Source organism: Neopelma chrysocephalum, unplaced genomic scaffold, assembly GCF_003984885.1.
Source record: "Neopelma chrysocephalum unplaced genomic scaffold, ASM398488v2 Primary Assembly neopelma1_84, whole genome shotgun sequence".
Taxonomy (NCBI): domain Eukaryota; kingdom Metazoa; phylum Chordata; class Aves; order Passeriformes; family Pipridae; genus Neopelma; species Neopelma chrysocephalum.
Genome location: NW_020897746.1, coordinates 6,614,792 through 6,627,483, shown reverse-complemented (window position 1 = coordinate 6,627,483; position 12,692 = coordinate 6,614,792). Strand labels below are relative to the sequence as shown.

Here is a 12,692-nt window from a genome sequence, read left to right as displayed (position 1 = left end):
TATTGACAGTGACCAGTAGCAGATACCTTGGAAAAAAATAAGCATCTATAAAAATAAACACCATAAAAACAGGATCACATTTGCTACTTTTTGTCTCTCCAAGACTGATGCAGATTTTAAGTGAGGACTTTGGTAATTGAAGTCACTGTGGTTTTCATCCTAGAGTTCTGACCAACCCAAATGAATGTTAATTTTCTCAATTTATACTAAATGTCATTTTTCTGATGCTTGATTTTGAGACAGTCTCTCGGATTCAATCCCCATAAAGAAGCTCCTGTGTGGGAATGTCCCTTGGCACCTTTGTAAGCAATAGGAGCAAGGATTGATACAGCTTTACTGTCACAATCTTTCGTGTGCTCCTCTTGCAACTGGTCCTACAGACTCAGTCAAGACTCCTTGTTTCTCATACTCCTAAAAAAAAAGTTATTAGTGGCTTTTAAGCCTTTAGAAAATTATTCTTTGATATCTTCTTTTGGCAGGTCTTATTTCAGTCCTATAATTAACTTGACAGATTTTATCATCTCTTCCATCTTTCTTACTTAGACACCATTTTTTGAAGGTAGTTGCCTTACTTCTGGCCACCTCCTTTATTTCCCTGTTGAAGCTTGCTGCCTTCTTGGCCCTATTTAAACAAAGGCTCAAACCAACCCAGAATACCTTAACACTTAGTTTCTAATCTGGCAATTCCAGTATCCATTTTACCATTCAGGTGTTCTTTTAAAAAAAAAAAAAAATTATCTAGTTCTTCACTGGGTTACACAAAAAGTAACTGGATAAGGCTTTTCATTCCTATAGAGATTCAGTGTAGTATGATACCTATGATACAATCATAGAATCATTAAGGTAAGAAAAGAATTCTAAGATCAGAGTCCAACCATTAACCCAAACTCCAGGTCCACCACTAAAACACGTCACTGAGCATCCCATCTGCACATTTTTTGACACAAAAAAAGTGTTGCTTCTACAGTTAGTCCTAAACCAGAGTCCTTGCACTGCTCAGACTGAATCAGTTAACACTGGTTACCTGTCCACAGCCCTTTCACAGCCTCAACCTTTGAGTCTAGCATCATTTTTTCCCCCAAAATTAAGCAATTAAGGTGCCATACACAGCACACACCTATGTTCCCATCCTGGGAGAACTGCTGCCTCCTCTCCCAGCATGGATACAGCCCGTTCCCGTCAGCACACACTGCAGGCAATACCATTATGCTTATCTGTGAGTTTGCTGTACCTGCAGAAGGCCATCCTTATGGAGCACTCATTGCTTTTCCCTGGAGAGGGGAGGCTCATATTTATTTAGGCAAATCCTTGGTGCTCATCACCAGGAGAATAGCATTCAATCCTTGCTTTATTGTCCTAGCTGCTATTATTTCACTGTTGTTATGCATAGGTTTGGTAAAAGCCATCAGAATCCCTCATTCTGTTGTGTCATGCTGATACTAGAGCATCTTCATATATCTCAATATAAATTGTTCCCAGTAAATTGAAAAGAGAGCAGCTGCAATAAGATACAGACCGAATAAAGATGTCAGAGATTTCTGCATCAGTATAAAATATAAATAATGCCTCTCACCATATAACATGCACAAAAGTCTGTTGTCCACAGTGCACCAACATACAGAGGAAATAAACTTTGAATTTCCTTTTCTGCCGTGAGAAGGCTGAAGGCATTGATCAGACAAAACCTTATCACCTTATGTCTATGTAATATGTTTGCAAAGGCTCAGCTCTCAAGTGGTGAAAGTTTAGGGGGATTTATAGAGGAAGGCAGAGATGACACGATCGCTATATATAGACTTTTGGTACAATAACCAGGAGCTGGAGCACCTTGTTAAATGAGATTTTGAGCTGGTATGTGGGCTGCATGCAAACCAGCATGTCAAAGTAGCTCCTGCAGAGCACAGGAGCCAGGCTGCTGCCTAAAATGCTTCAGAGGTCCACACACAGAAGCAGCATATTCCATACACGGCTGGATTTTTTGTGGAAATACAACATAATTGTGGGGAAGGAGATACTGTTTCATTAATGACTTAATCTCTAGTAGAATCTTGTCTGCTAGCTAGGGTGGAATAAAAAAAAGGAATATTTTTATATGCTTTCCTAGATTCATGCACTAATTTCTTTAGACTAAACTATTAATTCAGTAGTTGAGTCTAATTTAAACCTTGGTTTCCTACATGAACCTCCTTAGATTTTTCTATTGCAGTTTTTAATACTTTTAGATTACTTTGAGCATCTAAGCAGCAGCAGCACTAATTACTTTAATTAAATGTAATCAGACATTAATATTACTTAATATCCCCATGCACTAGTTAACTCAGGTGTGCAGTCTTAGGCCAGTCATCCTTAATTAACCTTGGGTTGAAGCACAAGCAAAGTCACTCTGATCACTGGGGTAAGTTCACCATTGCTGCACTGTTTGTGCTCAAGTGAAAACCAGCGACAGGCACCTGGTGGAGAGGTTGGGAAGCACGAGTGTCCAGGGAATCTGGGAAGGAATCAAAGATTGCAGCACAGACTTACCTGTCTGGGGCCAACCCTGCCCTTTGCAGCACAACACCCCGACACTGGAGCTCCACATCTCCGAGTTCCTGGGGACAGGCTGGTGTGACAGGCACAGCACAGAGGGCAAGTTCCCTGTCAAAAACCAGAAATAACATTATAATACATCCCCTCGTAGCAGATATTTTCCAGCGAGGCTTTTCTGGGTCAATCCCAGTTACATCATAAATTGTTTAACTACTATCAGCTTGAAGGTAATGGGCTGGCCTGTTTGGTTTGCCATTTTATTGCGCTTACCATGTCTAGTTTGTTTATTTATTTTTTAAAAGTTTGCTAAAAACTTGTTTCTTACCAACAGTATTTCTGACCAGAATGGGGTTTTCTTTTAGTAATACCTTGAACCATTGAAGCAACGGATTTCCCTTTTAATGTTTTCCCTCTTGATCCTACAGCCCTACAGTTTCATCATTAATTCATTTTTTTAAAATAACAACACAGATAATACCACAGGGGAATTTATCAAGGGAAACCCGGCTATCTCAATTAACCTAAACTTTTATTTTTGGTCTCTGTATAAAGAGGGATTTTCTCTCTGACAAAAGCAGAAGTGAGCCCCTATGGTATTTCTCTTAAAAAAAACAAACAAACAAAAAAAAACCCCACAAATAATTGTGTGCTGATTTAGTTTTAATTGCACTACACGTATTTTATTCATTTCAAAGCATTAGCCCTATCATTTGGTATACTCTGTGAACTTCCCTAGTCTTGTAAATCAGCAGTGGAAGTGGGAATTGACTGGGAGGGGAAACAGAGGAGCCAGAGAAATTTTTAAGACCATGTTGCCAATTCATTTTTCTGGTCACGGAAAACTTCACTTTATTTTTAGAGGCCTTCCATCTGACCTTCTTTGGGGTGGTTTCACACGGGGTTTATAATTCAAATAAAAGATTACTGACATAATTTGATGTGGGCATCTGCAATTCTGGGCATTTTTGGGTGCTATTCCCTGATCATTGCTTTCCTAGGGCTGTAAAGCATTACAGTATCCATCCCTCCTTGGAGATTTCATGCAGTTCATACTAAGAGGAGTTTCTGAATTCAGTGCCTGTTTCAGCTGTAAAGATATGTCACCAGTGAATTTAAGGTTTTAGCAGCACACAGTCGCTTCAAATTTGTATGCAAGGAAACTTTAAATTTTGCTGGCTGCACCATTTCAGTGTTGACTAATAGAGTTCACCTGCATGTGGAGCACCTGTGGCTGCACAGACAGACTAGCACAAAGAAAGAAAAAGTTTCAGCTGAAAATTGAGTTTTCAGGTATTTTGTAATAAAAGTAACATCTGTGGACAATGGCACATGAACTACTGGAGTAAGCAAATACTCAACAGCTGCAAAACACTTTCCATCACTCCTGCACAGACACTCACACTGAAGTTTTGCTGTGCAAGCAACAGCCCAAGAATCCCTCAGAAAGTTTATCTAGTTTTGTAGAAAAGTTACACAAAGCTACAGATCAACCCAACCAAAGTTTTACACCTACATGCACTCAAATGTAGAGGCCAAAAAGAACTGAAATCCATAAAACACATTAGGAAAACACTCACCCAGATCACCCGTTTTCCTAAGGCCACATCACTCAGATGATATTTTCCACCTTTCTCCTCTCCAAGGAATATCCTCCCAATGGTTAAAGTCCACTAAAAATGTGAGGGTTAAATCCAGCCAAAACTCCACGTGACTCCCACTGGAGTACCCAAAACTGCAAGCAGGAGCAACTTTTCACACTGCAAAGCCCCGAATACAACTGACTACAGGAACCAAAAAGCTTTTTATAGCTCACTGATGGGTTGTTTGCAGCTCCACCCACCGGGAGAAGCACCTGTGCTCCTGCCCCAGGGCCCCAGCAGTCCCCCAGTCTGGGTTTTTAGGCTTTGCCACACCCAACTGGTGCATTAGAAGAATACTGTGAGGCTTGAAGGCTGTGAAAACTTTTAACACGTGAAAAGAAAAAAAAAATAAAGCCAAAAAGCAGCAACAACATTTGCACCTGTGAAATTTTCACCTGCTACACAAAATTACGGAACAGTTCTGATAAAGTCAAAGTTGCCTCATGGGCCTTAGACAGGGGCAAAGTGTTCAGACACAATCTACATGTGTCCTTTGTGTGTCTTGTTGTTGCTCTTCACTCATTTAGTCATAAATTTTTTCAGCACCCAAAGAGAAGTTGAGGTTGATCTTGTCTATAAATTGCAGATTAGATGCAGTGTGACCTTCAGCCTGCAGTTACCTGATAAGAATTAATATGTAGCTACATCACTTTTTTTTTCCAGTTAGGGGTGCAGCTTGTCCACAGTCAGGGGTCCCTCCATGTTCCAATCCATTGCACATCCGTGGAAGGAGTTACCCTTCCTCACTACCTTTCCAACAAGATTTTCTTTAGATCAAAACTTTGTCTAAAGAAAGGTGTGGGTGAACAGAAATTGGTAGAATGTGTCTGGAGAGCAGTTCTGTTCTCTGGGATCACCATGTGTGAGTTTTGGTTACAACATTTCTATGGTTTGTAATGATTTTTTCCAAATATGAAGGGTTTTTAAAAAGCTGAGTAGAATGGCACAGTTGAATGTTGAATGACACGTTGAATATATACAAAGTTAGCATAAGGACTAGTGAATCACATTCCTATTGCTCAGTAAATATTCTATAATAGCAAAGGAGCTATTTGTTATTGAACCTGGGATTACTTCAAAAGAGAGGAAAAAAAACCAGCCCAGCCTTCTTTCTTAATACAAAACTATATGAAACAACATGTTTTAGTCTTTGTGTATGAAGTTCTGAATTTCAAGTGCTGGATGAGTTTGCCTGTTTGCAGTTTAACCTGTGTGTGCAGACAATGTGAGAGTTTGATTACCTGCCCATCTGCCCTGCATGTGTTGCTCCAGTCTTTCCAAACTTGCCTTAAATTTCCACTCTTCTTCTATTTTGCAGTGCCCTCCTTTTGGGGTTTGGTGAACTCAGCTTGGAATCTTTGCTCTGTTGGGAAAAGACAGTCACCTGTCAATATTGAAACCAGCCATATGATTTTCGATCCCTTCTTAACTCCACTTCGCCTAAACACAGGGGGAAGAAAGGTAGGTGTTCATGTTCTGGTACACAAAATAAAGGAAGTTAGTAGACTTAAAGAACATTTGCTATATTTTATATTTCTAGAGCATTTACTTTCATCTGTCAGCTTTGAGGCAGAATAACAATGTAGCGCGTTATAAGGACACTCCTCAAATAACTAAATTATCAATTCTATTTATCCAACTGAAGGGTTGATACTTCAATTCTGAAATTATTTTATAAATAAAACATCTCGAACCTGTCAGCAGTCTTGGAAACACTCATTAGTTTCTAATGTTTTTGCCTTGCTTCCCTTATGTGGGGGTGCTTAAAAGGGTATTTTAAAGTTTTTATTGCTTATTCTGTGCAGGCAGTTGTCTCTTATTCAACCTGTAGCACAGAACAATGCAGATGAAAAGGCTCTGTAACTTACAATATCAGAGCAAGCAGAGACTCTAACAAAAGGTTATTCGAAAATGATTTATCTTCCCTCGCTTGTTGTCATGACAAATGAGATATCTGCTGGAAACAGCAGAGGTTTTAGGAATTTGCTCTGTACATCCCATGGAGGTTCTGGTGGTACATGTGCAAATACATCAGAATTGATGTAAAGCTTCATCACAGAAATGATGAAAAGGTGCTGTTGTTATTACTGAAGGACAGTAACGCTTCCAACCATGGCCCAGATTCCAGGGTAAGATATACATTTTGCTTTTTAAACAGAAACGTGTTGAGGTTTTTCATTTTGATACCAAAAAAGGGGATTTTTATTGACACTGCTGTTTGTGTAAAGGCTTACATATTTCTCATTATTTATAAGTTACAGAATGACAAAATGAGAAAGTCAAGAAGGTGGAAGTTGTCAGTGAGTTGAGCCCAGGAGATTCAGAATATTCAATGTCCTTAGCAATTCTAAGAATTCAACTGGGTTTTTGTACCAGCTCAGAGTGAAGCAAATGCCTGATTATTGATAAAATTTCAGAGGCACTGACAAGCTGGAAGATGCTACATCATTAGTGAGGTGTTCTTACCATGCTCACAAATATTATCCTGCAGTGATGCCCTTCTACCATGTCATGAGAACAGGATTTGTGCTGGTTGTGGGTTTTTTTAGAGAGGTTTCTAAAACATTTGAATCAAAATTCTCCTTTGAGAAAAAGATTGAAATTTTGATGCCTTACTAAAAATTCTTTGCTCGTAGTTAAGGCTTCAGTGAGGGTTTGCTTTGGCAGGTAGTATATTTGTGTTCACTTCTTGGGGAATGTTTTTTGTATGTTAAAAATAGAGGTGTGTTTCAGATGGGCTGAAGCATTTCAGTTTTCTGAACCAATTGCTACAGCAGCCAAGGAATTTCTTAGACAAGACTTAACTGTGATTATGCTGAACATGAAAGGATTTTATGGAACTGATCCTAAGAAAAATGGTGAATAAATAAAAAAGGGATTTGATGTGGTTTCAAATCAGAGTTATAATAAGCTAGCTTACATGCAAAGTGAACAAGAGAGACAGCTAGATGCACACAGTCAAAATTATAAACCTCTTTTGGAAAGGGTGCTGAGAGGAGAGTCAAGCTGTAAGAGAGCACTAGATGGAAGGAAATGTTCAGTGCGGTTTTCTTGGAAGAGTAACTTCAAATTTTTAACAGATTTTTTTTTATATTAAATTAGAAATCAGCTTTATCTGAGTTTGAAAAATATTTACTTAATTTTGAAAACAACACTTCCACTTTTTGTGCTTCACTTTTGGAATTAACTTAAGAAGGAACAGAAGTGGTTCCCCCACAGGAACAGAATCCAAGACCAGTCTAGAGAAATTCAAATAATACCTGAGTGATATGATCACAGACTTAATAATTCCTCTTTCATTCCCTACCACTCATTTCCCTTGGGCTTTGTTTTTGGGCGGTGGAAAGCATTGCTTAAGTTCTGTAAACCAGTTACCTGTTTAATTCTCACTTTCCACCTTGGCAGACCAAAACTATTCCAAGCCATTCCATTATAGAATTTCTGCCTAAAGTTTCCACCTTAAGCACATACCTTTCTAGCCTGTTCCTTTGGACAGTTTATTTTGTTTCAGTGTTAGTAATGGAAGCCTTTTAGTAAACCAAATTGAGACTTTCCTACAGTTTTTTAGGCCACTTGGATATACAATAATATTTTTCTTTTTCCTAAAGAAAAGGAATGATCTGACAGGAGAATATGAAGAACAACATCACTATTTTCCTAGCCCACCACCTACAAGGGGAGAAAAGCACACTCTGTGGCCTGTTACACATCAGGTGTCTTAATAGTTACTTCTGGTCTGAGGCTTAGAAGAAAATTTTCCCCATTCCATTCAGGAGCAAAAGGGATGGCAATGCAATTTGCCAAATGTTTATACCACTTTGATCCAATTTTTAGCAGTAAAGTTTCAGTGAGCAATAATATATTGCTTTACATGCTGTCCAACAACTGCAGGGCGGTATCAGGTCACACGATTTACAATTCAAGCACCATCAGATGTTATTCTGAATTGTGCTATGTTATTTTGTATGTGTGATTCTCCATTTCCTGAGAAAGTGGCTCTTCAGGTCCTGAAGGCTGAGCATCATTGATAGAGATAATTGGATTTCAAGATCCAGAATCTCAGCACAAGATACTTAATGAGTTTACATGCAGATAAATTCCCCAGAAGAAATGCTGCTTTTGAGGAAACTCCCCAGGTTTCACTTCTCTCTCAGGCCCAGCTTTGTCTCTTGATTATCCATTTTAGTGAATTTAGCATGCAACCCCTTTCAGATAAACAGCCCTTTTTAATAAACAATGCAAACCCTTATTAATTTGCAAATCACACTCCTTCACTCTGTCACAAACAATGACATCGTTTGACTTCCTCTGCCTTTTTGCTTTGGATTCACACGAGCACCAAAGCAATCAGCGACAGCACAACAGAATAACTTCCAGTGGAGTCTGGTGACATTGAGGCAGAAAGCACTGTGGGTTTCCATCTCCAGGGATTTCCAGCCTGTCATGGATGATTGTGGTGGATGATGAACAAACCCTTTCACTTCCCACTGAGCAAATCCTCTGCTGGGATTCCTTCCTCCGCTCACCAGTGCAAGAGCTCTGCCTTTGCTCCCCCAAAATTTGTCCCCTGCCTTACTGTAGCCCATCTGCCTTTGATCTCCTGGTTTTCTGTGGACTTAATTTCAAAGTCCTATTTCCATGATTGTTTAAAACTAAACTACAGTTCCTGGCCATAATTTTTTTTTTCTCCCAAAAACCTGTTAAGCAACAGCTTTTGCTTTAGACACTGCATTGCATCCCTACCAATTAATTAAACCTTGTCACATCAGGGACACTGTGTCTTACTAATCATTTTAGGTCACACTCAAGGACTGAAATTGTGGCCTAAAGCAGGTAAAACTCTGTTTAAAAATCACTTTATTTTTAAGACAAGGAAGGACATTGTACCTGATGTTGACCTCTGGGGAAATAAATAAATCAATGTCTGCTGGCCAAGGACTGTTACAGACATTCTATGGCTCAGTGTGCATAAATGAAAGCTACTCAGCAAGATCCATACATCTGCCTGCTCACATGGAACATTAATGAATGCAATCACGTATTATTTAAATTAATATCTTTATAAATAATTGGTTCGTTCTATGCATCACAAGATAACGGCGACATTTAGCAGCTTCTAAACTAAAACAGGATAGGAGAAAAGAAATTTATGAATTGAAATCAGTTAAATGGTTTCTCTGCCAGCTAGCTCTGATTCCATGCTGTTCAATCAATTCAGAGTATTACTAGCATTTTTCTCAAGAGTGCAATATATGACAACTGCCAAGCTTTGCTTTGGTGATTACTAAAAGGACAGATACTGGTGTGAACCATATTTCAGCACTGCAGGAATATAAAAAATGAATTGTTAGAAATGGTCCAGGAGGAATGGATAGCAATAAGACATCAATGTCATCTGTAAACTGACTTGTGATAAATTTTTAGAGGGCTTAATAATATGATTTTTGATTTAGAGTGGCTTTAGAAAGTCAAAAGTCTGATGCAAACATCAAGAACTTTAATGAATAAAAAATGAAATGCATTGCTGCTTAAGTAATTGTTTCTAATGCTTCTACAGTATTTCATGTTCTCAGATGTGTTAGTAAGTGAACATGAAATGAAAGCAGCAGGTAAAGTAACTTGTTTATTCACCCTCATCATTGACTTTAGGACAGGAAAACAATGTTAAGGACTATTGCAGTAATACTTGCAAACTTTGCTGTTAGTAGACCGTATATAGGGAAAAACATATGTTCATGGTCTAGATTTACTCTGTGTTGGGACTTCTTTTTCCTTATCACTTCAGTTGCCCTTGAGACTGAATCAGTTTGGAACATGTGAGGACTCAGATGTGCATCTCAATGTGCTCTTAATTCCTGGTTCTCTGTGATAACAGAGCAACACTGAAATCATAAAGGAGCCCTGAATGGGCACAAGAATGTACTTCTACAGCTTCTTCATAGCATACAGGGTTTTTTGCTCCAGTGTAACTACTCTGCTTGACATTTAACCGTGTCCAGTGTCATAAAACAAGCTCACTTGTCTGTCATGGGAAGCTTCTTGGGAGATCCTGGGCTTGGCCAGAAGTGATTCAGCGGGGCTGACTCCACAGGCTCACTGTGCCCTGGTTTGGAGCTCTCAATTTGGCAGCAGTACCTTCCACATTATATGTTAAACCATCTCTCAGCTGCAGTTTTGTAGTAATTCAGAGCAGCCCATGGTGTCCTTGCAAAGGTGGGTTTGCTGACCCTGGAATTGGCTTCAGTGGATGTCACTGAACCACCAAGGGGCTCTGCTGTTCCAGACACTGGGCAGTCAATCCATTAGAAAGAAGGGTAAAGACTCTGAGGGATTATTGAAGCTGTGATAACTGATACCAGCCAAAGGTCTTGTCCATTCTTTGTCCCTCCCCATGTTTATTTCAATAAGTTGCTTTCCAGTTTTCAGTTCCTAATGATGAGACTTCAAAAACGACTGGAGCAGCAGCTGGCCTCCAACTACTAAATAGCTGAGTTAATATTGTTCTTAATGCCCCTTTTCTATCTTCTAATAGACATTGTGCATTGCTTTTATTTGGATTTATTTCGTCCTGCACTTGGGTCTATTTATAAACCTAGGTATTTATTTCAAGCCTTGCAGAAGTAGAAGGCTACTTGTGTTTCCACGTGATTCTGTACTTGGGGCTGTACTCACTGATATGAAAAGACTGAAGATTTTTTCCTCTCACACTGATCCTGCTGTTGTAGTAAAAGCGTGCGAGTCTGCTCACACCATGTGCTTTAAATTAAATATAATTTTGGATTTTCACACTGTTAAAACACGTTCCCTGGTCTCAGAAGGATGATTCATTCTTAGCTTTTTTGTTGTTGTTGTTATTACAAACATTAATAAATGTATAACATTGAAACTTAGTAAGATACAATAATATTTTATTGAAAGTGGGTATTTTTGGCACAGTATCAAAGAAATGTTGTTAACTGGGAGCCCACTGTAATAAATGGGGATGTTCCATGTTATTTTGTACACAGAAGCTGGATCATATAATCAAAATCAAGATATCTGGAGGAGGTGCAGGCACACATAAGGTGGTTGTTCAGCTGCCACCAGTTCATCTGGTGGCAAAACGCTTGCCATGCCAACCAGAAATAAAGAGGATCCACATCCCTCTCTCTCTCCAGGTAAATCCTGGCCCCAACATCTTACAAGTCTGGGTTTGCAGTTCAGTGGCAAAAGGCTGCAACTTACATATATTGGAGACTTCTTTTTCTTTTCGGAAAGCAAGTGTTGGTTCAGTTCTGTTCAGTCCTCAGTCCTTTAGGAAGGTGACATCCAGAACTTAGCTCCATAGCTGTAGTAGCTGCCATCACCTGTGTTTGAAATTGCTCTGGAATTCTGTAACAGTGTGGATTAGGGCACTTGTGTGTGTGGAGAGAGACATTATAATGTGTGTTGGGTGTCTGCTGCCCATGTAGGCAGGAGATCACTTTGGCTGAAGGTCTGTTTGTGGCAGCAAGGTGCTGATCCAGCTTTCCCAACAGTTCTGCAGGCAGCAGGCACAGGGATTGCTGTTGGCAGCTCTGAAGGGTGAGCTGTCAGGGACTCAGTTCTTGACAAATTAAGGAAGCTGGGGAAAAGGTTTTCTTCCCTTTTTTTTTTTTTTTTTTACATAACTCTCCCTTTCATCCATACTGGCTAAATCAAGAAATCACCAGATATTTGGTGGGGGTTTCTGCCTGCCTGGCAGCTGGAGCTGGTACTGTATAATAGGCACTTGTCAATTCTGCTGTGACATAAATGGAACTGCTGCCAGGGTGAGATACAAATTGCCCTGGCACTCAAATGTGCTGTTCAGAATTCTGAGTAGAACTTGGTGTTAGAGAGAAGTGCGAGTTCATTGTTTCTGCTCTCAGTGCTGTTAATCCCCGATGGTTGAAAATTGAAGCAGGCACAGTTTGCTTATAGATAGAAGAATTAAACTACGTATTTTAGGATTAGATTCTAGAAAGGAGCTTAAGGGAAAAAACTGAAAAACAGTCGTCAATGAACTGTATCTAATAATCAAAAACAAATCTGTGGATCAGCAGCTCCTTATCTAACTGGGATCTGGATGGTAGAGCAGTGGGGGCAGTTAAGCTGAGTGTCATCCAACAGGCTGAGGAAAACCATGAGCAGATGATTCTGGAGCAGAGGAGGAAAATGTGCATAAATTGGGGGTAAGAAGCTGTCCTTAATGTAAGGGATGTTGTATGCCACAGGGTGTTATAGACCTGGCGAGAAAATTGGGAAGATAAAATTATCCTTTGGCATGTACCCTGTTTTATTTGGGATGTGTTGTTCCTGTACAGAAAGCCACAGGGAATGAGAGCCCATGGTAGTCCTGTTAGATGTGTGGTATCCTTGTGTCACTTAGGTAAGTGTTTGAATCAGTAACTCTTGTTTGTGTTATGTAACTTTGAACTGAATCCATTATAACTGAGCAGTTTTACCTCCAGCCTTTTTATCAGGTTATTGCTTCTGTCCCTGAGCAACAGAGAGACCCAAATT

At 39.5% G+C, this 12,692-nt stretch overlaps 1 protein-coding gene across 1 annotated transcript in view; it reads left to right on the top strand.

Moving 5' to 3' along the window:
* Positions 1 to 12,692, top strand: part of CA10 (carbonic anhydrase 10) — a 187,129-nt gene that overhangs the window by 69,231 nt on the left and 105,206 nt on the right. Inside the window, exon 4 of the mRNA XM_027691638.1 lies at positions 5,488 to 5,630. Within this exon, the coding sequence (XP_027547439.1) occupies positions 5,488 to 5,630 (143 nt within the window). The remainder of the gene's footprint in view (positions 1 to 5,487; positions 5,631 to 12,692) is intronic.